General features: G+C 46.7%; 1 protein-coding gene across 2 annotated transcripts; it reads right to left on the bottom strand.

The window, feature by feature from the left end:
* Window positions 1-2,771: 2,771 nt before the first annotated feature.
* PLEKHF1 (pleckstrin homology and FYVE domain containing 1) lies at window positions 2,772-9,893 on the bottom strand. 2 transcript variants are annotated; one of them, XM_014255566.2, is made up of 3 exons: window positions 9,850-9,871; window positions 9,387-9,591; window positions 2,772-5,166 (listed from the first exon to the last, which is right to left on the bottom strand). In XM_014255566.2, exon 3 carries the CDS (start codon window positions 5,152-5,154, stop codon window positions 4,333-4,335), a length of 822 nt encoding a protein of 273 aa, XP_014111041.2. In that variant the 5' UTR covers window positions 5,155-5,166; window positions 9,387-9,591; window positions 9,850-9,871; the 3' UTR covers window positions 2,772-4,332. The 2 variants fall into 2 exon arrangements, with proteins under 2 accessions (XP_014111041.2, XP_014111042.2); XM_014255567.2 differs by lacking the exon at window positions 9,387-9,591 and having other exon boundaries at window positions 9,850-9,893.
* Between the last annotated feature and the right edge of the window lie 14,648 nt (window positions 9,894-24,541).

Below are 24,541 nucleotides of genomic sequence, written 5' to 3'. Positions count from 1 at the left end.
ATCCTTTAAATATGAAGCCACCAAGGCTCTGGTTTTACCTTATGTGTAACTCTTCCTGTAAAAAAAACATGTGCCTTTTTTTTCTTGTTGCTGTTAGAGAGAAAGAGACCTGTCTGGCCTTGAGTTAATGCTTTTTCCTTCTCAAATCCATTTTTTTCCATAGGTTGTCACCAAAATACATTGTGTTTATGATTTAAAAAAAGAAGAGGCTGGCCAAGGCTCAGCAATCCCTTTCTGCAGGGAGCAGTCTGGGCAGCAGGACTACAGGTAGCAGGATGTCTGCTGGCAGCAGGTGCTCTGCCCCAGCGTGTGTGCAACAGAAGGTGCTGCACAATAGAGCTTTGCTAAAGTAAAACCTTTTATCTAGCTGCCCTCCTTCTTTTTCTCTCCCCTTCCTACACTAACAGCCTGGGGAGGTTGTGTAACTCGCTCTGGGCTGTGAGCCTCTCCATAAGAGGTTTACAGAAAACCTGCTCATTGCTCCTTTCATTTCCAGCCCTTACTGGAATTCAAGTGAAACGCCAGTTTTGGTGTTGCTCAGGATTCACCAGCACTTCACACCACCTCCCTGCCTGCCTCCTCTCCTCCACCTGTGGCACAGGACCACAGCACTGGCTGCATTTGGAGGTTTTGTGAGCACAGGCAGGAGAGGCTCCCTCCCACACACCTGCATGGCACTGGGGCTGCTCCTGCCTGGAACATTTAGCAGACCTGGCTGGGTATTGGCCCTGCAGTGCTTTATTTACACCCTGGTGTGCAGCCTGTGCTCCTCTCCAGGTGCCCTGGACACCATCTCCAGCACACAGGCCTTGGGAAAGGGTTTCTTACAGCTGTGTTGTGTCCATCATGGATGGGACAGCAGTGTAACATCTCCTTCCTGCCAGCACCATTCTTAAAGGTCCATGGCCTGGAGCAGAAAGAATGAGAAACAGAAGCCTGTACTTCTCATTGGAGTTTTACACTTCACAGCTCAGGAGCAGCTGGGACCATGTGTACTCCTCAGCTCCTCCTCCTCCTCATCAAAAATCCAGGCTGAGGAACATGAGAAATGCCTTGCAGCAATAGGGTGCTGGAAGAGGCTGCGAGCTGTGGCAGAGCCAGAAATCCAGCTTGGATAGAAACTGAGTGTTTGAGAAACTGGGAGTGAGACTCGGTTGGAGCAGCTGGCTCACTTCTCCCTCCTGAGCCCCTGTGAAAGCTGAGTCAGCATTCTGTGGGAGCTATGAGTGTCTGAGAACTGGTGTGCACCTGGGAACTGGAGCATGCCCAAGCTGTGCCTTGTGTGCACAACACACAGCTTTCCTTGAACCTTTCTGATTCTTTTCGTTTATTTGCAAAGCAAATCTCCGCATTACCTTCTCTTAAGCTTTCTTGGCTGGCTGCTGCACCAGTGCCATCCTCTTCCTCCACTCCTACCCAACTCTGGAGAGCAGAGAGGATGGTGTGCAGTGGGACACCTTCACCCTGCTGTGCCCTTTGGGCTGTGACACCTTCAGGCAGGGGTTGAGGAAGGAACCCCTTCTGGCCAATGGTCCCCACACTTCACATGTGGGAGTCCTTCAGGAGGAGGCTGTGGCCCCACACACCCTCCAGCCTGCAGATGTTTCCCAAGGTGAGCATTGGAGCTGCTGCTCTTCCTGGCCACATGGAGCTGCAAACTGGAATGAATCTCTGGTAAGGCCTTTATTTAGCTAAAACAGAAAGAGCACAAACCATCAGGAAATGCCCTATTAATGCACTGGAGATAGAATCAGGCTGGAAAACTCCAGGCTGGGCTGTAACAGCACACAGCCTGTGATTTAAAACCCATGTGTTCAGCAGGCCAGAAGCCAGGAGCCCCAGGCTCTAATCCCAGTGCTGAGCTCTGCAACAGAACTTCAGGAAGTGGAGGAGAGGTTTTGTTTAAATTTCCCCATGTTTTCCTGGGCAGGGTCCTTTTACCATAGGCATTAGAAGTTTAAGAATTGCTTGGTTTCTTGGGGCTTCCAGCTGGTGGAAGGTGTGTGCATTTCCCCAAAAACCATCAGCAGCATGCACCAAGAAAAGGGGCTGGGTTGGTTTTGGTGGTGTTTTTGGTTTTTCCTAATTTTTTTTCCCCTGCTGTGATTAAGAAAAGCTCTTGCTCATCATGAAGGCATTCTTTAGAGGCATGCCTTTCCTCATTAGAGCATAAAAGCAGTTCATAGGTCTTTTGGGGCTGGCAATAGTAAGACCTTCGAACACAAAGTAAGCTGATCTCTAACAGAACTGAGGATTAGCTTCAAAACTGCAATACATTTCTGACTGGATGCAGATTCAGCAGCTGGGCTATTTTTGGCTTGTGAAGCATTCTAATGGCTGTTTATTTTTAAGGTCATTTTCTGTTTGCATAGCATGTACACCCTTCTGGTGGGTGGGAGGCATTGTAAAAACAATCACTGCTGTGCAGAGTTAGGAACTAAGCTGGGAGAGGGATGGAAAAAACAGAACTCAGTGTACTTATTGCTTTAAAGCCCAAAAACATCTGCTTAGGTCATAAGGTTTGCTGGCCCACTCTGAGCTGTGTCCCCACCGGAAAAATACCGTTCCAATTAATACAGACTACTGCAGGGGATTGCAGAAGACTTGGGAAAAGTCTGTCAGACGACAACATGGTATAAATAGAAAGGAAGCATCAGATTCGATGCCCTTACCTTCAAGCAGTAAATAGAAACCAGAGCAGTCTCCCCACAGCTGAGGAGTCACAACTTGTGCTGGGCTGGCCAGGCCTACATCCCAGCTCTTGTTAAAACTTCTGTTCAATAATAACACTCTTTATTGCCCTGCTTTCCTGGCTCCTTCCTCTTGGCCATATCTTTATTCACACACAGTCAAGTGATACAAATTCACTGGAACAGTAGCAGTTTATAAAAGACAGTAAGAATAATTATCTTGAACTGAAATTAAGAAAAAAACAACAAAATATGGCCATCTGTCAAGCAATGCACTGATTGTTAACAGGTCATGGTGAGGAAACATTTTAGAACACTGGCAGTGTATTCCCAGCCATGTCGCTTTTCCAGACCACAAAATACACAATACAAAAATATACTAAAAGTAATAAGGGAGTTTGTAGAAATGTCTGCTGCAAAACTATTGCTGTTGTCTGATTTCCTCTATATTTACTCCCACACTACATGATGATAGAATACTTGAATAAGCACAGTTTATTTCTATTTGAATTTGAACTTTAAAGTTGATCTCAAGTAAACTGTAAAGTCTTTGGCTCCCATCCTTGAAGTACAAAAAGGACCTTAACTTTGGACGTGTGAGACTGGTAAGGCAGGAGGTGAGCCCACAAGTGAGAATCCAATGCCTTGGGCAGCTGCCCAGGAGGGAAGGGGAAGTTGAAGTGCTGTACTTCACAGGATCTTAATTTGGGGCTTTTTCCTGGATTTTTAAAGACTTTTAACAAGTCTTCCCTGGTCTGTCCTTTTACCTGATAGGCTTGAGTTTTTCAAGTTTCTAGTATTCTGGCATAAATGTCTGTGTTTGTTATCTGGGCTCTGCACTTCAGCTGAGTGAACTGCAGTACCTCTCTCCCTCTATTTCACTGCTCAGTGTAATTTTCCCTGTCCCTTTCCCCTCTCCTTCCTCCTCCTGGCTCTGTGCCACTGGCATGGCCTCTTTCCATGTGAGAGAGCTGGGTGCTCCAGTGCTTTGTGAGGGCTGCTCACACTGAGCCTCACACAAGCTCCCTGCATTCAAAGTACCACTCTCTCAGCGTTTCCAACCTTGAGAGACGCAGGTGAAGACAGGGAAGCTGGTGCTGGCCTTACTGTGCAGGGATGAGCAGCTATTCCCTCAGGCTGGCACGCTTGCAGCGAGGATCTCAGAATGCTCATGGAAAGCAGCATCCAGAGTGGCCCTTGCTGTGACAGGAACACACCGTGAGCAGGCAGATGTGTTCAACTCCGGGATTTCTTGCTTCTTTTTCTCCCAAGAGCCAATCTCAAGACATTTCAAACAAGAAGTTCACATTGCTGAGTTTTAGCAGAGAGGAAGAATAAGGCACCAAAGGTGAGCTCATTTGGCCAAGACTGATCCACAGGGTGCTGCCCCAGTCCTCAGTGCTGCCCACTGAGCTGCCCTCTCTGTGCTCACACAGTATGAGATGTTCTCAGAGGGGTAACCTCATCTCTGCTCTGACACCACACACAGGGGCCAAGATCCACCTTTCTAGGCATGGCCTTCAGAGAAAGCTTTGAGAAGGACACGCATGGGAGGGCCTTCAGAGAAAACATTGAGAAGGACACACATTGGAGGCCAGGGGTTGGCTTCCCAGTGTCTGAATGGCACCAGCTCCCAGGGAGGTCAGCTGTGGAAAGACGACCAGGATACTTCTGAGGTATAGAACTCCGTGTCTGCTGGCCACTGCTCGGCTTTCTCGTCGTCAGACTTGTCGCTGTCATCGCCACTGGAGGGCTCGTAGCCCTGGATGGCGGAGCGGATCGGCTCCATCTGCCTCCGATCCGCCTCTGCCTCCTTCTTCTTCTCCGCCAGCAGCTGCCTGTAGCACAGGTTGCAGACCCTCAGGGGCTTGGGGGACAGCCGGGGCATCAGGAACCTGTGCCTGGAGCAGTCTGCGCACACGACGAAGCCGCACTTGCGGCAGTGGTGCCTGCGGGTGAGCGTGGAGAACTTGGTGTGCGTGCAGCGCATGCAGATGTCCGTCGCCTTGTCTGGGATCCAGGGAGCAGCGTGCTCCCTGCAGGGCTGCCGGCCCGTCTTCGTCAGCAGGTGCTTGATGCACTCCTCCAGATGGCTGATCCACTCCTTCCTCTCCGTGAGGGAGGCTGCGGAAACCACAAAGGACTTCTTGGAGGTTTTAATCATCCAGCGGTTCTTCATCTGCAAGGTGTCTGGCAGCGTCTCCAAAGTGACATCTTCAAGGGGGATGATGTGCTGGGAATTGTACTTCCTTTTGTTGATGATTATGCTGCCATAGACGAGGATGTCGTTGAAAAGGAAAAATATGCGAGGCTTTGGTTTCTTGCGGCATTCTTTGGTTAAAATCCCTTCTCCCAGAAGGACCCTGCCTGGCAAGGCTAAGGGCTGTCCAGAAGCCCCAAAGCAGTTTTCCACAGCAGCAATGCGCTGGCTGTTGATCTCCGTGTTTGCAAGATGGTCCACCATCTCCAGCTCACTCTGAGGAGAGGAAAACAAAGAGGGAAGTGGTGAAACTGCAGGCATCTGCACCAGGGTGAAGGTGAGCAGCCAGTGTAGGCACGGGTGAGAAGCTCCTAATGCAATCTGAGGCTACAGGTAATCTCACGAGCACTCCTCCTTCTAAATAAAATCTTCAAACTTCATTTTGCAACAGCCCAGGCTATACTGGAGTGGCTCAATTTGCAGCAATGGAAGCCCTTGAAGGCAGAGCCAGGTCTTCCTGGTTCTGCTTTTTACCAGTCTACCTGTGCACCCTTGGAAAAGAAAGCTGCTTTCAGGTCTGAGCCTGATTTTATGTAGATCCATAGATCTGCATAAAGGGGTATTGAGAGCAAGACCTCCAATTTCTGACTGCACACCTGCTCTCTCAAGGATTGGTTACAGACACACACTCCCCCACAGCTCCATTTTGGGCCAGAGCTGAGGCAAAAGAACAAAAGAAAACTCTGTGATATCGCTTGTTCCTGCTGGTCTTCTATGGATGAGAAAAAGGGTAAAAAAAAAAAAAGAAATTAAAAAAGCCCTCACAATGTGAATAAACCCACACAAGCTAAGCCTTTCCTCCATTATCCCAGGACTGATGGTGCTTCCAAATGCAAGACACATCATTCTGAAAACTGTGAGCTCTGCTGAAGGGGAAGTGGAATGCAGCACACTCATCTCTCCCACACCTCTGCACCCTCCTTCTCACACAATCTGGGGGTTTGATAGTGTGCTGTGTTTTTGGTCTAACAGGAAACCCAGGTAAGGGTAACTCTGAAGTGAAAGCAGCTGCTTGCTCTTGGCAGTCTGCAGTAAGGAAGGTGCTCCCTGTAAATGGATTTTTTTGTTGCCCCTTGCAGGCTGGAGGGTGCTGCCCCAAGGCCAGCTGGCCATGGGAATGTGAGTCATTTCCTCCTGCAGCGAGGTAGCTCAGCCATCACGAGGCAGCTCCGAGATCACAGGGGCATGTGTTGTTACCCTGGTTGCTGCTAAAGGCTCATCGAACCACTGATGCAGAGCTGGAGGGAAGGGATAGAGGAGGATGACAATATGCCTGCTCCTGTGTGCGGGGGACATTGTACCCTTGTCCCTCACTGCCAATCACCCCTTTGCTGTGCTGAAGGGAAACCACAGAGCTGCTGCTGAAGGCTGCTGCACCCCGTGTACCTCTCACCTGGCACACAGACCGGACAATTCCTCTGAGTTCCTTCTCTAGGGTGAAAAGGCACAAGGCCAAGACACAGGTTTAGCCATGGGAGACCTAAATGAGGCAACCTATCCTGCAGGAACAGCTTTCACTGAGAGGCTGAGTGCTCCTGAAGAGCTGCCTTCCCTGGGGTCCCCCTGGAGCTGGAGGGAAGGATGTGCATCCTCAGGGCCTCAAAGCACCGGAATGCACGGGATGGAGCTGGGCAGTGCTGGGCACATCCACTCACTTGGCTGGGCAGTTTACACTCACTGACTGCTCCAGCCTGGCTGCAGCAGCAGGGGCTGAAATCACACCCCAACCAACCTGCCATGGCACAGACATGCAGCAGCTGGGCAAAGCTGTCATCAGAGGGGTGGGAGCCTCCATTCCCTCCGTGGATCCATCAGCCCGAGTGGGTCTGTGCATGGAGAGCCCTGCTGCTGCAATAAGCACCATGTGTAACACCCTCTCCCTCTTAAATACACAAATTAGGCTGAAGAACAAACAGGTAGGGCAAACTGTTGTCCACAGCTGTGCACCAAACTCCCTGACTCGGGCTACCCGGACTGTCACCTATCCTGGCATGTGGTCTCTCCACAAATCCCTGCATGAGGAGTTTCTGCGTGAAAGAGCAAGATGAGCACATAAATAATAAAGGAAAAACTCAAATTACAGCTTGGGATCCTTAGTGTGCAAAGACTGTGAATATACTGCAATAATATACTGTCAACTTTTGGCACCAGCAACACCAAATGAGATAAACCAAAACAGTCCCACCACTTTCCTTTCCTCACGCTTCTGGGTCACAGAGCTCTTAGCCAAGCTCTTTTACTTTATGTAGTTTAGAGGCATGGCCCAACCTCTCAAGAACTGATGGTACTTGAATGACTCTATTTCTAGGGATCTCTGCACACCAGATTCCAGTGGAAATGAAAATATTTTGTCAGATATAAAGACCTTGCCTGCACAGAGCCAGGAAACCTGAACTCATTTTCAAAGAGGAGTGTAAGCTCTGCTGCTGTGAAAGCTTTAGCTGTTGCATTGACCTGGGTCCCTGCAACAGAAAGCTCTTGGACTTACTGCATGGAGCAAAGGAGAAGGGACTGGACACAATCCTGTAGTATGAAAAAAAAATGAAGGTGAGCTCTCGTTACACATCAGACTTTCACCTGCAGGTATGTCCTTACTCCTCCACCCTCTAATTTGCCACCTAGTTAAAATACCATGAATTAGCCTAAGAAAAGCCAACTCTGTCATGGGAAAATCTTCTCTGCTGAGACTAAAATTGTTGGCTGCTCTAGCCCAGGGTATTTCTTGAAGGAGTTTTCCTGGGATGCAAAAGCAGAATGTTTTCCTTCCATCTCTCTCCCCCGTCAGGCATAAGTGACTGGAGAACAGCACATATAATAAAAAGAAAAAAAATTAAAAAAAAAAATAGGAGTGGGATTTACAGTACCTACTTTTAGGCTTGGACAACTCACCCTATCCCTGGGTGTGCTCCCTGTTCAGGTAGGGGGACAGAAACAGCCATCTGAGGGGCTGACCCATCACATCCCACCACAAGCCAGATCCATCCTGCCCCAAGTTCCACACAGTGCTCGGCTGGACTGGCCACATAAAACACAATTTCATGTTACTGCTGTGACTCACTGCAAATAATCCACAGTTTGGCTTTGGAACGTAAGCACTTTGGGAATCTGGTAAATAAAGATATCTGCTGAGTGTTACTATGGTCTCCTTTCCTGGGAGATGAGAGCCTCTCCCTTTGGAACAAAGTGAGGATATGAAGGCTAATCTATTTTATTCATTCTGGTAAACGATTTTTTCCTGTTTGCTCAAGTTTGCTGTGTCAGGTCAGCAGGGTCACAGTGCTTATTACCAAGTGCTACATATGTCTGTGTACCACATGCAGCAGCAGCAGCTTACCCAGCTGAAGTTAGGGGGGCAAGATGTGTTTTTCTGGCATGCTGCTTTTCACAGAAGTTTTTGGCATGGCAAATTCTGGGGTTGTTTTTTTCATCATGATCTGCTGGTTCTGCATGTGATCAAATACTATGCAGTGAATATGACTATGACTGATGTTCAAAGGAAAAAAAAAATACAGCTTGGCACTCCACTCCAGAAGTAAGCACGCCACAACACTTAACAATGAGCGCTTGTTCACTTGTGATTATAAACAGCCATGTTGATGCCTGCCAGGCACACCATTTCAACTTAAGCTCACGGGTCAACAAGTCAGGGGTATGTTTTTCAAGTCTGTATGTATCTAAGGCTTAGGTGTACTGATGTAGCGAGCTGTTCTACCTGATCCTTCCGTTCCTGCCGTCAGGCAGAACTGACAGCCTCGGTAGCCATGCATACCTCATGCATACCACGCATGGGATGGTCCACCACACCGAGATCTGACTGCTGAGGGCTGCCAGCAGAAAATGCCCCGAGCCTCATCTCTCTGCAGCTTTCCCTGACTCCCTCTTTATGCTTTGCTCTGAGAAATCTCTCCTGGAGTTAGGGCTGGCAAAAGCTCTTGCTCACCATGGTCAGCAAGTAGGACGCAGCTGCCTGAGCAGGCATTTAGAGTAAGAACGAAGTTCCTCTCCTTTTCCTGCCCAAGGGCATTTCAGCTTGCTTCTCCCTCTTTCCAGGCACGCTGTAACTGCAGGGCTACGGAGGGCTCTGGTAATCTCCTTCCTGCCACGCTTATGAGCAACCCAATTCAGCACGTGTACATTTTGGGACCGGCTGTCACATCAGGCCTTTAAGAATGTCGCCGATGCCAGCGGGACACGGACCGACTGAGCTACCAAACTTCTCGTCACTGCTGCTCCGTACACGGCCAGAGGCAGGGGAAGGCCGGGCAGCGGCTCTTGGGGAGCTCCGACTGATGCTACCAAACCCAGCTGCTGGCAGCCTTAGCTCACTTGTGGCTCTTGAAAGTGCCAGCCCGGCTCAGAGGCGCCCGAGCAGCAGAGGAAGGGAAGGAAGGGAAGGAGGAAGGGGGAAAACCACGAAATTCAAGGCAGAACCTTACCCTGCACTCATTCGAGGCGCTCCGCCGCTCACCGGAGCCGTGACCAGCGGCAGGCACGGGCTGGCTGCTGAGGGGGGAACCACCGGGGGAAGCGACAATTCCCTGTCCGTCCCTGAGCCCGGCAGCTCACGGGGCTCTCTGGAACAGGCGCCCGGCCCAAGCGGGGTCCCGCGCACAGCTCCGCAGCGAGAGCAGCGGCCGGGCTCTCGGTACACGGGCAAAGTCGGTAACTTAGAGAGTCCCACTAAAAACCCCAACCCACCCCGCCCCTCAAAAACCCCAACCCACCCCGCCCCTCAAAAACCCCAATACCCGGGGCTCAGCACACACCGCGGGACCCCACCCCGCCGCTCTGTCCCACGGCGGGCGGAGCGGAGCCTCCAGAGCGCTCCTGTCCCCTCGCTCCGGCCCGGCGGAGGAAAAGCCCGGTCTGTCCCCCCTGCCCAGCCCCGTTCCCCCGTACCTGCGGCCCCGGCAGCGCTCCCGTGGCCGCGCCGGGCGGGGCCGCTCCGCTCCGGGGCCGGGCCCGCTCGCTCCCCGCCCACCGACACCGCGGCCAATGGAGCCCGCGGGCCGGGCCGGGCCGGGCCGGGCTGGGCTGGGCCGGGAGTGCCCCACGGCCGGGTGTGAGCCCCACGGCCGGGTGTGAGCCCCACGGCCGGGAGTGAGCCCCACGGCCGGGTGTGAGCCCCACGGCCGGGTGTGAGCCCCACGGCTGTGTGTGAGCCCCACGGCCGGGTGTGAGCCCCACGGCCGGGTGTGAGCCCCACGGCCGGGTGTGAGCCCCACGGCCGGGTGTGAGCCCCACGGCCGGGAGTGAGCCCCACGGCTGGGAGTGCCCTGCTGACAGCCAGCAGCCTCCTGCGCGCTCTCCGCTTGGTTCCCGCAAGCAGAACTCGGTGTGTTTACTTTGCTCTCAGTTTTAGGGTCAAGTTTCATCATCCGCTAATAGCAGTAAATTCCGTCAGGCAGAATGGTAGACGTGGGTGACGTTGTATGAAGATTGTTTCAGTGATAAAATACCCCCAGTGTTTTACAGTTAAGGAGAGGGATATAAATAGAGCTACGCATAACACTGGTCCAAAACAGAAACCAGACCTCTTCCCAAGCTTTGGATCACATCTTCTAACCACTTTTGTGATTACAATTACAGACGTTCGTGTAGAGAACGAGCTATTAACACCGAGATTGGCGTTGCAGGGAAATCTTTTGCATTCCTCTCTCCCACGAACTCATTCCCCCCGCATGACACTGCCAGGAGGGTGCTGGGGTTGGTGGCCAGAGCTGTGAGTCCCCCAGGGCTGCTGAAGGTGCTGCAGGGGAGCCGAGCTCTGACCCTTGCCAGGTGCAGTCACACAACCCCAGGCCTGTGCTGATCTATAATTCAGGTGCTTGCTCACTTTCTGAAATGGCTTTTCTATTTTTAATGGGAAATGATGGACCTGTCAAGGTACTAGAAATATTTTTTTTCCAGGTTTTCATTTTCTTTGGTAATAATAATGTGGGCTGGGTGGCTCATGGTACGCTTTAGAGCTAAAGTGCTTGGCAATCATGGGAGTTTCCACAAGACCTTACTTCTTTACACCTTCTGTTTGAGGCAGACGAGCAGATAAATGAGGACATGGACTAAGTTCAGTGCAGTACGTGGCTGCCCAGCAGTGTACGAGGGAGGGTTGCAGAGGTACAGTACAGAGGTCACTGACAAACCCCTGAAAACCTGCGAGAAAGCTCAGCACAGAGGGGAGGCTGCTGGGCTGAGCAGGTCACCGGGGCTTTAGTGTGGGGGTCTTTTCAGTCCTCCTGCCTTTTCTGTGGGACTGAGCGGTCTGTCGGTGGAAGGAGCGTGATCTGCCTTTGCAGACTGGTACTGGAGTACCAGCTCTCTCTGTCCTGCCCGCCTTGGGAGCAGTCTGCTACCTCTGGGGAGATCTGCCCAGCTTAGAAATTAACTCTATACAGAATGCTGTTTTGTTGTTTTGTTGGTTTTTTTTTTAACAAGATCTAACTGTAACTATCTGTAAACTATAAATAGACAAAGCACTGAACTAAATATGCCAGAGTTTGTCTTAGCTGACAGAGTAATTCAAATCTAACCAACCACTGATTATAACTCTGAAACTGTTTTTTTCCTTCTTATTCTGATTATTCTGAATTATTCTGAATTTGCTCTCATATCCTAATCATAGTCTTTATTACTGAGACATAATACTTTAGTTTATTTTACTTATTTCTCAGTATGCTCACCTGTCCAACACATCAGCCAAACACAGCATTGGGCTGGCCAAACCACCTGGGATTTGAAGGTTTTTCCCTTTGTCCCTCTTCAGTCAGAGGTGGAGGAGTGTTCAGGCAACTGTTGCACAAGGCAAGGGAAGCCCCAAGATACACTTTGGGCTTACAGTCAGCATTAAGCAGTTGCAATTGAGAGCTGACTTTCTGTTGGTATTTTGTTTGTTTGTTTTGGAAGCTCTTGCACACTTCTTTGAATTCCTTACTGAGATACAAACTGGGTGTTTCACCAGTAACCATAAGAGTCGTTTGATAGGCAGTCTGAGCAGCTCTGTTTTTCCTGGCTGGGAACCAGGTTGGGACCACTTGAAAAAGCTGCAGCCAAAATGACAGCTTTTAATGCAACCAGAGCAAGGTGAAGAGACTTTATCTGATTGCCTCTGGCATTTTCTCCAAAGCCACTTGTTTCTCAGTAGCAGAAATATCTTGCCCAATTGGGATGCAATAATTTCAAAGCAAGTAAAGGAAACTGCAGCTGCTCAGCTGAGTCAGCCAAAGGTAAGCTCTGCAGGGGAGAAAATGTTTTTTTATTATCTTCTAGTGGCAAAATTACTACAACAGCCTGCAGGAAAAGATTAGATTATAATAGTAACAAAAACATCTGTTAAATTCTCAGCTCAGTGTATGTTTAGTGCATGTTTGAAAAAGAAGAAAAAAACAACCCAGGCTTTTGATAAAATTCTTTTGAATAAAACTCAATATTTAGATTCAGTTTGGGATGTTAGGAACCCACTGTGATCATAAGATAGACAGTGGTTTTAACTAATAGACTACATGGGGCATTTAATCAGTGGACGAGACAGCTTTTAGCAATGGAGATTTTATTGAATTGAGCCTGGCATACTGTGACCTAATGAAGGAATAAGGCACCTTGTGTTCATCATCCAGGTTACTGGTAGGGAGGAGTGACCTCTGTCCTGAGTGAGAGTGTTCTGTGTGGGGGGAATGAATTTGTCTCATCTGGCTCCCAGGGGATTCAGCTAATCAGCCTCTTCTAGAAATGTGTGACTTGCCATGATTGATTTGTGTCTCTGAAGCCCAACCAGCTTCATCTGCCTGCTTTAGAAATGAGTTGTTCCAAGCCTGACAGTGCAGAAATCACATCCCTGCTGAGCTCTGTCAGTACAGGCTGGAACTTCAGCGTGCCAGTTTCCAAATTCTCGCTAGTCCACATGCCTTGAAACTGCTGCTGTGCAGCAAACCTGTTTCAGAGGATACTTGTGCCTTTAGGGCATCTCTAAACCCTTGTGCAGGAAATTGCCCACTTCTTGAGTGGCTCTGGGAACCTGTAAAATGATTGTCCAAGTGATGAAAGTATCATCCTTCAATCAATCTTGAAAGCAACCTTTTCTTGCTCCTCTGCCTTTTGCAAAAGCAATAATCAACATGCTTTTGTTTTTTACAGAGGCATTGCTGTGCTTTGCATGTGTGCAGCACTTTATTCTCATGCTCTTGAAGTGCAGCATAAATCCTAATAACTGTGGGGGTTTGTACCCTTCTGACGGGGAGCTCCACTCTTGGGGAGCTCCATTTGGTCACACGGTGCTTGGTCACCACACAGAGCAGTGGGTTATTTGCTATTGTCCTCAGCAGCAGCAGGCTCTGGCTCAGCATGAGTCACTTGGGAGCAGAGGAGCATCCCCCAGAGCTCCTGACTCACAGCCCCGTGTGCCTCCCCACAGGGCCATGTCCCAGCTCACGAGTCTCAGTGATCCTCACAGAAGCTCTTGTGTGCAAGGGTGACAAAACCTCTCACGTTTGCAGATTCTAAAGTTACAAGTTTGTCTTGGTATTTGCTGCACCCTTCCCTGCTCAACCTCAGCCCTGCTCCCAGGTGACATGAGTACAGTGCTGTGGAGTTGGAGCTTCAGTGCTGAATAACCAATAATGATCAATAATTTCTGAGTGGATGGAGTGGGCTGGTCGTGACGAGCCTCCAGGCTGCACCCAAGAACTGCCCAGTGCAGGGACTCACAACAGGGGAAACTCAGAATCTGGAGCTCTCCTGAGGAGGAGGATGGGTGAGCACACACTGATAAGCAAGCAGGAGCTCTGACATGCTGCCAGCCCCTGTTTCTGAGTAGTGTTCCCCAGCAGTGGCAACAGGCTCGAGTTGAAATACAAAAGGTGAAGGTGAGGAAAAGCTGAGGTAAGAGAATATAAAATGCCAGAACTGTGAGAAGGGTCCAGTGTTCAGTGCAGAGACGTTGTAATATTAGAACTAAATGTATGAAATTAATGTTGGAAGAAAGAGGTGTGTCTAGAAAAGCTACTGAATGCATTTTTCAGTGTGCTGTGAGAGAGTGCTGCACCTTCTGAGCTCAGCCTTCCTTCCAGAAGGCACCATTCTGTGCACGTTCTTCTGAACTCTTTTCCTGCTGTTGCTATTCTGTCTGAGCAGTGATCTCATAGTCAGTGTGCTTCTATTGCACAAGATAAATCATGGTGAACAAATAACTGGTGAGCAAGTCTTTCAAAGACTGAACTGAGGTAGATTAGCCATTTCAAATATTGAAATAGGGAAAAAGCATGGGGAACAAGAGTGTGATAATCATTGGTTAATGCAAAAAGATGTAAATGACTGATTGACTGATTAGTCAAAGACAAATAAAAAAGTGTCATTCCTGAACCCTGCTTTGCCTGTTATATAGCTGCTATTTATGTGAAGAACATACTTTGGTCTCTTTCCTTTGTGTGTGTGTTGCTCAGAAAGGAAAAACCTCTTTATAAGGGATCTTGCCCAACATCAGTGTCTTTTGTGCAGGAAGGCATCTGCTGCCATTGCCTGGGGAAGTTTCATGCATTGAGTGCATGTGCGGGGAGCTCTGTGAAAGGGGAACAAAAAAAGGAAATCTTTGTTTCCTTTTGTTACCTTCAAATATAAGGGAACACAGCTGGGTGGTGTGGTTTTTTCCAAGGTGTTCTGCTGACATCCTGGCAACCAAGAGAGCAAACCTCAGCTTGGCTGAGATCCCCATCCACTGACATGCTGGATCTTTAAGTGGAGAGTCCTGAATGAGGAATTGGGGATTTGTTCTGAGAAAGAAGAGGTTTATTGGCTTTTAGAGACTGTGCTGCTGCCTAGGCTGTGCAGGATGTATAAAATGTGACACAGAGGAAGGATCACACCTTAATTTGTGAAGTGTAAAAATTGTTGCCTGGTTGAGAAACCAGAGGGATGTTGTGTAATAAGTGGTGTGTGGTTGCTGTTGGGAGACATCTGAAGGAGGAGCTGAGGATTCTGCTCTGTACTTCAGCTCAAACTCTGCAAAAATTGTCCATGTCCAGGTGGTACCATTCTTCTTTTTGGGAGAGTTTTGCAAGAGTTAACATTTTCCTGAGATTTCTCTCCTACTGGTGTACTGACATACAGGATGCTTTGGTTTTCTTTTTCCTTTTGTTTTGTTTTTGTTTTATCTGTTCCCAGAATGACATTTTCATCTCTAACCTCACCCCTGAAGAGCAGCTGGGGGGAGGCAGGGGAAGGCACTGCAGGTTGGCTCTGTACCATTTGGGTTGTTTGATTTCATTAGCTTGGGAGCCCTCACAAACGCCTCAGGCCATGCACCTCCTCATGGACCCAACTTGGGAGAATCTCTTGCCGCTACTGCATGCATTAGCCTTCATTAATACAATTAGCATAATAGCGATTAGGATTCATTATTCCCAACAAAAAGATAAAGCCGGTAATACAAATCTCTGAATCAAATTCCTCAGCGCCTTGTCTTGGGATTGCTTTATTTTGGAGTTGTTTGCTGTTTATATCCTTCCATCTTCTAGAAAAAAAAGAAAGCCACTTAATTGTAAAACTGTTTGGGTCAAAGCAATGCCCCGAGATGATCTTTCACGCATGCTAAATAGGTGAAGTGATCTATGGGACCCTCACAGCTCACACAGCCACTCAACAGTCGAAACTGCAAACTTCATCTTCTTCAAGCACAAAAGCTACTTAGTTTCCCCATGTTGAAGACTTTTTATAATAGCAATAAGACAACTCTAGAGAGAGCCGTCTAATATTAACTCCAGGGAGTAATCATCTAATCACAATCTGGGGGTGATTTGAAGCACTCATCTGGACCAAATGCCTCACAACACCCCAGGAGTGGTTTTATTGCATGATAGCAGTACCCCATTGAGCCTTATTGCTTAATTAAAAACAAATTCCCAAGTAATTTTTTTGCCTTTCCATAAAAACACAGTAGTACATAGCATGTATAAAACATCCATTAAATGATGGTAGATGCAAATTTACGTTGTGAGATACAATCCGTTTCTTTACCACTTGGGGTTGAAGTTAAATGTAAAACCATTTCCTATAATCTGTGCACTGCTGTGTTTAGAGAGGAATAAATATGGGAAAGAGAGGTTCATTGTAGGATGCCTTGTTTTTATTAAGTGATATGTTTGGTCCTTTTCAAAGGAATTCAAATTCTCATCCATCTTACAGACACAGGAGTCAGTCATCATTGTGGCCTTTTCTGCTTCATCCTGAAGCTTTCCTCAGCTTGTCCCATCTCAGGGCAGCACTTCACAGGAACGCTGTCCTCGTGTCTGGGATTGCCATGTCTGTCTGAGCAGAGAGAGCAGCTGCTGCTGTGTCTGGGATCATGGAGCACACTGACCAGCAGTGCCCACGTGTCCTTTGTGGGTTCTGGCAGGGATTTAGCCTGCTAGGTGCACAGTTTATTCACCTTTGGTGGTGCTGACCTCAGGCTGCACTGGCTGTGGCTGAGATGTCTCCAAGCCCTGCAGTTTCACTGGGAAAGCTGCTACAGCTGTGCTACACCCCGCTCTGCTAGCAACCCAGACTGCACATGGGGAGAGTGTGCAAGTCCTTTCAGTTTCTGTGGAGGAATGCCTGGGCTCCCTTGCACCTCTGCAGAGTGCTTTCATAGCCCCAAGGACTCTGAGTGTTGCTTACACGTGGAAAGAATAGATGAATGTGTCCTTACAGAGCATGAGAATCTGCTTGCAGATAGGGGCAGAGACTAACAGATAGGGAAGAGAGGGAAGAAACCACCAGTTCTAGAAAATGCTACTAATTGACACAGACTGCTGCTCAGCCAAGGCCATGTTAAATTCCTGATCTTACAGAAGAACAAAGGCTTAATACAGCAATGAATAGTGTTTTGTTATAAAAGAAAAAATAAAGGGGGTGTGTATTACAGGGGGGCATGGAGGAGACTGTTCAGGAAGTCTGTACCTTCAGAGGTACAGACTCTTCAGTCTTCAGGTACCTTTAGTGGGGTGAGGACGAGGGTGATGTGGCCAGGAATCCAGGATAAAGAGGGGGCAGCATCCCCCAACAATTTGAGAGACCCCCATGGGAAATGCCCCGTGGCCTCTCCTTTTATCCAAATAAAGTTACAGGGCTCCTCTGTCTCCTTTTTGGACACAAACCTCTGGTGTTGTGAGTTTTTCCACATGCATGTTAAAGGCAGAGGAAGCAAATCCAACTTTTTAAATGTTTATCTGAAAATTATACAGGGATTGATGGAGCCACTGCTCAGAAGTCCTGGCAGCCAAAGCTGTAATTCAGCTTTCAGCCACAGCATTGAAATAAATGGGGGCAAAAAGGGTTGATATGACATTTCCCTCAGATCTGTTGTTCAGGTTGCCTTTAATGGAGATACTCTTGCAAGAACAATTTTTAAAACAAAAGCTCATAATTAATAGTAACTATTCCTCTGGTTGTTCCAGATGCTGGAGCCTTCCCGTGGTATCTGCAAGTTCAGGATAGAGGATGACACTTGTGTCAGTCTCTCCTGTTGTGGCCCCACTCAGTGTAGTGCACATCCATCTGCTTTTCCCTATCAGATGGTTGTTCCCCAAGGAAGCAATGTGTATCTACTGCTGATAGGTTGCAGCATTTGGGGTTGTAGAGGCAGCCTGCTTTCTCCTGTACTTAGATTTTATAAAAAATAATGTTGAGGGCTCTTTTCTGTGAACACTTTGGTACAATGCTTCACTGACTTCATTTTTAATGTGCCATTAGAGAGATGTTAAATGTTGTGGTGGAGGATTTGTTATAAAGAAGTTAGAGCATTGTACTGAGAAAATGGATGAGAGTAAACTGCTGCCTGCTTCTGCTGCCTGAGAGCAGTCTGAAAGAGCAGCTAACAGAATAATTAAACCTGTGTATTTAAAACAGTCCTGTACTAACCTGGGACATTGCCAGGTCAGAAAAGGATGTGAAAGGATCTGACAGTGTTCTTGAACAATAAACATTTTTACTGAAAGATCTCTGCAGGCTTTATTAGGAGTACCATTATCTTGCTTTGATCTGACTCTCTAGGACTGGCTGCTCATACAGCTGACACAGAGCAAGCAGCCAACAAAGAACAGCCCTAATGGACTTTAATACCTTCAGTGAAGGGTTTCTCTTCCCATCAGATGTGTGTCATTTTACAAAGGCCCCTTTCATCTCAGTGTGCCTGGTGGGGATGGCTGGCAGCAGTGGGACCAGCACAGCCCTCTGCTAAGGCAGGGTTTGGCAGAGCTCTCACTTGTCCAGCCCTGTCTGGCTCAGGGTGGAGCTGCCAGGGGTCAGCAGCACTCCCTGCCTGTGGAGCAGCAGCCACTGGCCCTGCTGCAGCCTGGATGGCTCTGCTTCAGAACCTACTGCAAAAACCCCAAACAGACAGTGGGAGATGCCCTAACATGGCTGGTTTTTGGGTGGTTTTTGTTTTGTGGTGGGTTTTTTTTTGTTTGTTTTTGTTTAGGTTTTTTTTAGGTGTGTTTTTTTTTTGGTTGCTATTTTTTTGGTTGGTTTGGTTTCTTCTTTTTTTTGTTTTGCAAGTAGCTTTTGAAGCAGAACCAGGGGTTTATTGGCCTGCTGGGGTGGGCCAAAGCACACCTTGGTCATGTGAAATCCCTGCTTTACTCTGACTGCAGCAGGACTGAAGAGCTAGCAGAGCACAGACCTAGCCAGTTCTGTCACCCGAGCACACACAGCTAAGCTTTAGGACACAGAATAAAAATGACATCTGCCTTTATTTGGCCTTTTTAAGATGAGGAGTCAGGAGTCTTATGTTGATGGTTCTGGGATATTTATGACTCTGTTTAAGAGTATACCCTTCCTCTGAGGAAATGAAGAGTGTGATATTTTAGCCATTGGAAATGCCTGGCTTAGTTTGGTTCTATTTCCCAATTTCATTTTGACATGGAAGGCAATTGAGAAAATATATTTGCAGCAAGGAAAATGGAGTTGTTATGGAAACATCTGAGTGAGGCAGCTGACACGGGGTAAGGCAGGCACAGATTCGCTGTACACACAGACACACTAAAACAGCAAGTTCATGTAAGGTAAGGGAGCAGTTTCTAGGCACTGTCTGCTTCATGGGTGGGTTTTCTGGCACAAGAGTTAAAAAAAACCACTTTAAACTGTGAGCATGTGGCTCCATCTTCTGGTACCAAGGCAAAACGTGTTGCTCTGGATGTAGACAGAGGTGAGATTTCTGCATCCTTTTTATGTTAGCTTCTTCTAAAGCAACAACAAACCCAGCAGCAACGACAATAATAATAAATTAAAATACCTGTGCCCTAGAGCCTAGGTACGCGTTATTAATGTAGATTTCCTGAAGCTACAAATCATTCTGCTGGAAGAAAACTGCTTTTTGAAACATTCTCCTAGATGTTTAGCCCCCAAGTGGCTTGTCTTCTAAAGCGTGACACTGCTCTTGATCCTTTCACCTGTGTGCAGACGGTGTTTGCTCGGTGATGAAGCCTCGTGTAGGTGCTGTTCCTGTCTCCTGCTCGTCGCTGTAGGATGGATTTCTTTGTTTCCCTTTGCAACAACATCTTTGGCAAAGCAGCTAAAATTCCTGATGCATCCTCATGGAAATGCTAGCTGGGTAGAAGCAGGAATGAATGGCTCTTGGAGGTAGACTGCCAGAAGTCAAAAGAAAATAAAGCTGTTTTATTACTTCACCAAGCAGTGAATGTTGTTACAGCGCATATTGCGCATGCTTAATTGAGCTTGATTACTCAATCTGTTCACCTTAGTAACTCATTTTGCTTTAATCAGAAGTAAGTCATTGTTCAAAACCAGGGTCATTTGCTGGGTAAGCCTTGGGTTTTCTAAATAATCCTAAAGAATTGCCTCAGCTTTGCTGCTTTAGAACAACACCCAACACAACAAATCAGAACAAAAGGTAATTATCTTATTGAGGTGCTGTTTGCAAGTCACTGCAAATAGGAGGCACTGCTCTGTAAACACAAAATTAAAACTGTGGAGCGTGTGTTGACTTCGTTTACTCCTGTTTACATATGTATGTTCTTCTTTTCCCCCCAGATAGTGAGCCTAGGATAAAAGAACCCCAAATTCTTTGTATAAAGCACTAGTTTTCAGTCCAAATTACTTCATGGCTGAACTGTGACAGTGAAGGTGAGGGAATATAAAGTGCTTGTGATACTCTAAGATCACTAACATGAGTGATAAGTTACTTGCATGCAGCATTTATCTGTGGGGAGGGTGTGTAGAGACCTGCTTGGAAAGAGTGCATTCCTGTATGTCAGGGAATCATATCACAATAATCATTCCTAAGGTAAGCACTAGCCAAGGCTTCCCATCACAGCCTCAGCAGCAAGACTACAGGTGAAACCAGCCTTTAGTCTTCACTGTGGTGCTCTAAGGCCCCACACAGATGGAAGTGTTTTAAATGGCCACAGGCTGTGCTGATAGAATACAATTGCAACCTCCACAGCTGGTATTTAGTGTTTCTAACCTGCCCCTGAGGCTGGGGTACACTGGACTTCCCCTTGGCACTGCCTGATGTTCTCTCTTGAGGCTGCTTCCAGTTCCTACAATCTTTTTTCCCCGCCCCCTTTATTTAAGCTTGAGTTTCATCCTGTTTCATCGGTGAAACCAAGCTCTAATTTCTAGGGTCTGTGTCTCTCTCCATATCCTGTGGATTATTCAGAAGGGATCTACTCACTTTTCTGAGACACGTCATGAGGCTAGCACCTTTCACTGACACCACCAGTAAATAAATACTACAGACCTCTTTTATTAGGAAGTGCAAATCCTACCCGGAGTGTGTTTGATAAATCAGATATTTTGCAGACATCTGGAGATTGTGTTTGCAAATCCCCAGCCAGCTTATTTTGTAGTCATTGTTGCCATAATTCAGGTTAATGTTGTTGCCACTTTTTACTTGCTAAAACACATGTGGTGCTTTATTGCTTAAGAAAAAAAAAAAGTGGCTGCCTTGGAACAGAAGTTCTTTTAAAACCCTTCCTGAAAGTTTGCTGTTTGGAGAAACAAATGTCAAATCAATTGTCCTACCTTTGAATTGCCATTCTGAAAATGCAAGCTGTGAGAAGAGATTACTTGGGTTCTGCAATGGGGAGAGTGTAAGAGTCTAGATTGAGAATTATGTACCAATGGAGACCTAAAATAACAAGTGGAACAAGTAAACTTTTAGCTTTTCCTGTAAAGATTTGCTTAAAAAATATTAGATCCCAAGCGAGACTGCTCATGCCAAGTTTTAAATCTCATTTGAATTTTTATAGCTGTTATAATCTCTGATATATAACCTTGGAAATAGGGTCTCGTAACAGAAATGCCGAGTCCCTTGGCTATTGCCTCGCAAAAAAGAGTTGCTGTAATAGGCTGCAGTTCTGAGACAAGTTTGCAAGGCTGGCTTATGTCTGCATATCATCATTTAAATGGGTCTAAGCTGGGCTCTTCACATTATTTGAGGTTATTTGTGTGTACGTGATCAGGCGCGTGCAGCTGCTCCAGTAACGCCAGCCTTCCGAGGACAGCAGCTCAATCCAGCACATCCTTATCCACGGAAATGGTGCCACAGGGAGAGGCTTGGAGCTTGGACATGCTGTTAGGAAAAGTAAAGAACAGCTAATTTTCTGTTTTGCTGTCCTTATTCTTCTGCATTTCTGCACAGAAGAAATGGAAGTTCCCAAGGAGCCAAAAGGATTCCACATGCCAGTGCTCTCTTCCTGCTCATTATCATACGCTTGCAATCAAACTCTAATTTTTGAAATAAAAAACCTGCAGGATTCTTTATTGGGACTATTAAACCTTCAATCTTCATTATTTAGGATGGCTACTTACCTTTTACTCAATGAAGCCATAATGCAACTGCTCCTATAAAAACTATTGAAATGGCTACTGTGGCACTGAATAGATTTTCCTCCGTGTAAAATAATCTTCTGTGAGTAAGACATAACTATCATTCACATTAATTAGGCAGCCATATAATGGGGTGTTCAATAGCTATTACATCATTTAAATTCTTCAGTGAGCACCTCAGCCACCCAAGAACTATCCAGCTGAACATTTCTGAGTCCATAATTTTGAAATAATCCTGTAGAGGAGGAATATGCATGGCAGAGTGTTGCAGACAATTTCACCAAGAAAAAAATTAATTTTATTCAGATTTATAGAATTATTTTAACATTTACAAGAAGTGCATGATCCTATTCTTCCCTCCCTCCCAGAATAATGGTGCTATAAAGTGGAGTCTATTTTGGGGCCGTACTGTGTGTACACCAGAGAATGTCCAAGGAGCTTGTAGTCAGAGGCCAGTGATGGCAGCTGGACACACAGACACACAACAAGCACATTTTCATACACATTCTGTTATAAACCTGGGGCCCTGGGGCCACAAGGCTCAGCTGAGAAGCCCTGACCCATGGAAAAGTGAGTGCAGTCATGCTTGAGGTTTTGGTTTTGAAGTGTTCTGCCCCTAACAACCATATAAGCCCTTAAGCATTTATATTCAGTTTAGGTTATTGATTTGAAATTTTGAGGTGAAGCCGAAGTCCTTTGATTTGAATATTATCATTAGTGTTCTATCTATGCTATCACATATTTTTGTACCTTTCAAGATTAGTTCCTCAGTCAAAAGTATGTACATATGCCATGAGAGTAGGATCTTATCCTGAGACTTGAAGGAAATAAGGCTGAATTTATTAACTAATACAGCAGGAAGAGGTTTCTATTAACAGGCCTGTATGCAGTTTTTTAACATGCTGTTCACATGCCTGTAGAAGGGGATGGTTATTAGAAGATTGGTCAGTGGCTGAAAGTATATGAAAATAATATATTTTAAATTGGTGTGGTTTAGCAATATGGGAATGATTCCCAACAGAATGAAAGAAAGGAATAGCTTAAAAATAGGCTGGGGAGTAGGGCAGGATAGACAGGAAAGTTTAGGCTGTGCCTTTTCCTATCAGTTATGTTATTTTAGCTAATTGTATACTCATTTTTTTTTCCTCTTCTCAATGGTTATAAGGTACCTTATCTGACTAACAGTGGAAAACAGCAGAGAGCTCTCTTCACAGGGAGAGCTCCTAATTCAGTATTAAATGTTGGGTTCTCTGTAGTTTTCCATAATCCCTATCCAACAGGCAGAGGGAGGTGTCAAAACCCATCTGCAGGCAGAGTGTCAGGTGCTGTTTGTTCTGCAGCCCAGGAGGTTTGTGTTTGTCAGAGGTAACTGCTCCTCTCAGCAGCAGGTCCTCTGTTTTATAGATCCTCTATTTTTCACGTTTGCTCATTGATTAAATAAATCCAATACACCGAGGGAAATTTCTGCCTTACCAAAAAAATATATTTTCATCACACTGTAGGGACTTAGAATTGGAGTTACCACAGGAATGACAGAATTAAGGATGGGGAATATGAGCCAAAGGCAGGTCAAACCTCTGGGAAATCCCATGGAATCAGCTGTTGCTGAATAATTGGACTTGGTATGTGGGACCATGGGCTGGTGAATGCTGACAGGCCTGATCAGGTTTTGGTTTATCTAAGAGCAGGAAGGAAGGGGAGCATTTGTTATGGGGAATGGGCACATGGAACTGTTCTGGTAAGGGGCTGAGGGATTGCCCTGTTCAGACAAAATTAGGGCCACCCTGGTTTTGAGAACATACTGCTGTTGTTTCCTGAAAACATGGTCAGGATCTGAATTTTGTGCTCTCTCTTACAAGTCTGTAAAACACTGGATGAATTGAATACATAGAGTTAACACCAGCTACTTGCTGCTGTTATTTCAGTGATTTAATATGAGTTTGTCAGAGTCACAGTTTTTTGGGGTTTCCTCTACTGCAGTTATTATTCATTCTTTAGAGGAAATCCCCCTCAAAGAGTATTTTCCATGTGTTTTCTTGGATGTGAATTAGCTTCAATTTCAAACATTTTCTACAATGAATTATTTTGAGGTTTCAAACAGAAATTATGGGATTTTTGTTTTCCTATTCTTGCTTAAGTGCTCAAAATTCAGTAACTGAATTTCTTACAATTGTTTTAGTTCATATTAGTAATAAATACACATCCACAGTAATAGAGAAGCAGAAATGTGTGTAAGGTAGTGAGACATTGCTCACTGCTGTTCATTATTCCCTGGTTAGTGAGACTTTAGGTGTAAAAATCATTACAAAAAACGTGTCTCTGCTGAGTGCGATCCAGAGTTGAACATGTGAAGGATGAAGCATATTAGAGACAGCTGTGATTAGTTCTCCAATTTTCCAATATTGAATCCATTAAGTGTTTACTGTCTTGGCTAATGAGATGGGGAATGGCTATGAATGGGCAGGGGAGGGCTGGTGAGCTGTCATTTTCACGTTTCCCAATCTCTAAGGGAGCTCCTCGACAAGCACTGGGGAGTTGATGTGTTCTAGGGAAAGTGAGCACAGAGCCCTCCCAGGTGGGGCTTGGTTGATTTGCTGGGGGTGGGCAGTGACCCCAGCTCTGCAGGGTGCTTCAGCTGCAGGGAGCTATGGGGCTGTTTGGAACACCTGGAGGCATTGCAAAAAGGCCTCTCACTGATTTACCAGCTGCAGTAAAGGATCCTGAATGCCTGGGCTGTTCAGCTCTTGTTATTCTTCATTTGTCACCTGTCTCT

Source organism: Pseudopodoces humilis, chromosome 14 (assembly GCF_049639895.1).
Source record: "Pseudopodoces humilis isolate 2021_Gansu_Grassland_sample_001 chromosome 14, ASM4963989v1, whole genome shotgun sequence".
NCBI classification, from domain to species: domain Eukaryota; kingdom Metazoa; phylum Chordata; class Aves; order Passeriformes; family Paridae; genus Pseudopodoces; species Pseudopodoces humilis.
The sequence above is the reverse complement of the archived record's forward strand: the minus strand, read 5'-3'. Positions and strand labels throughout refer to the sequence as shown.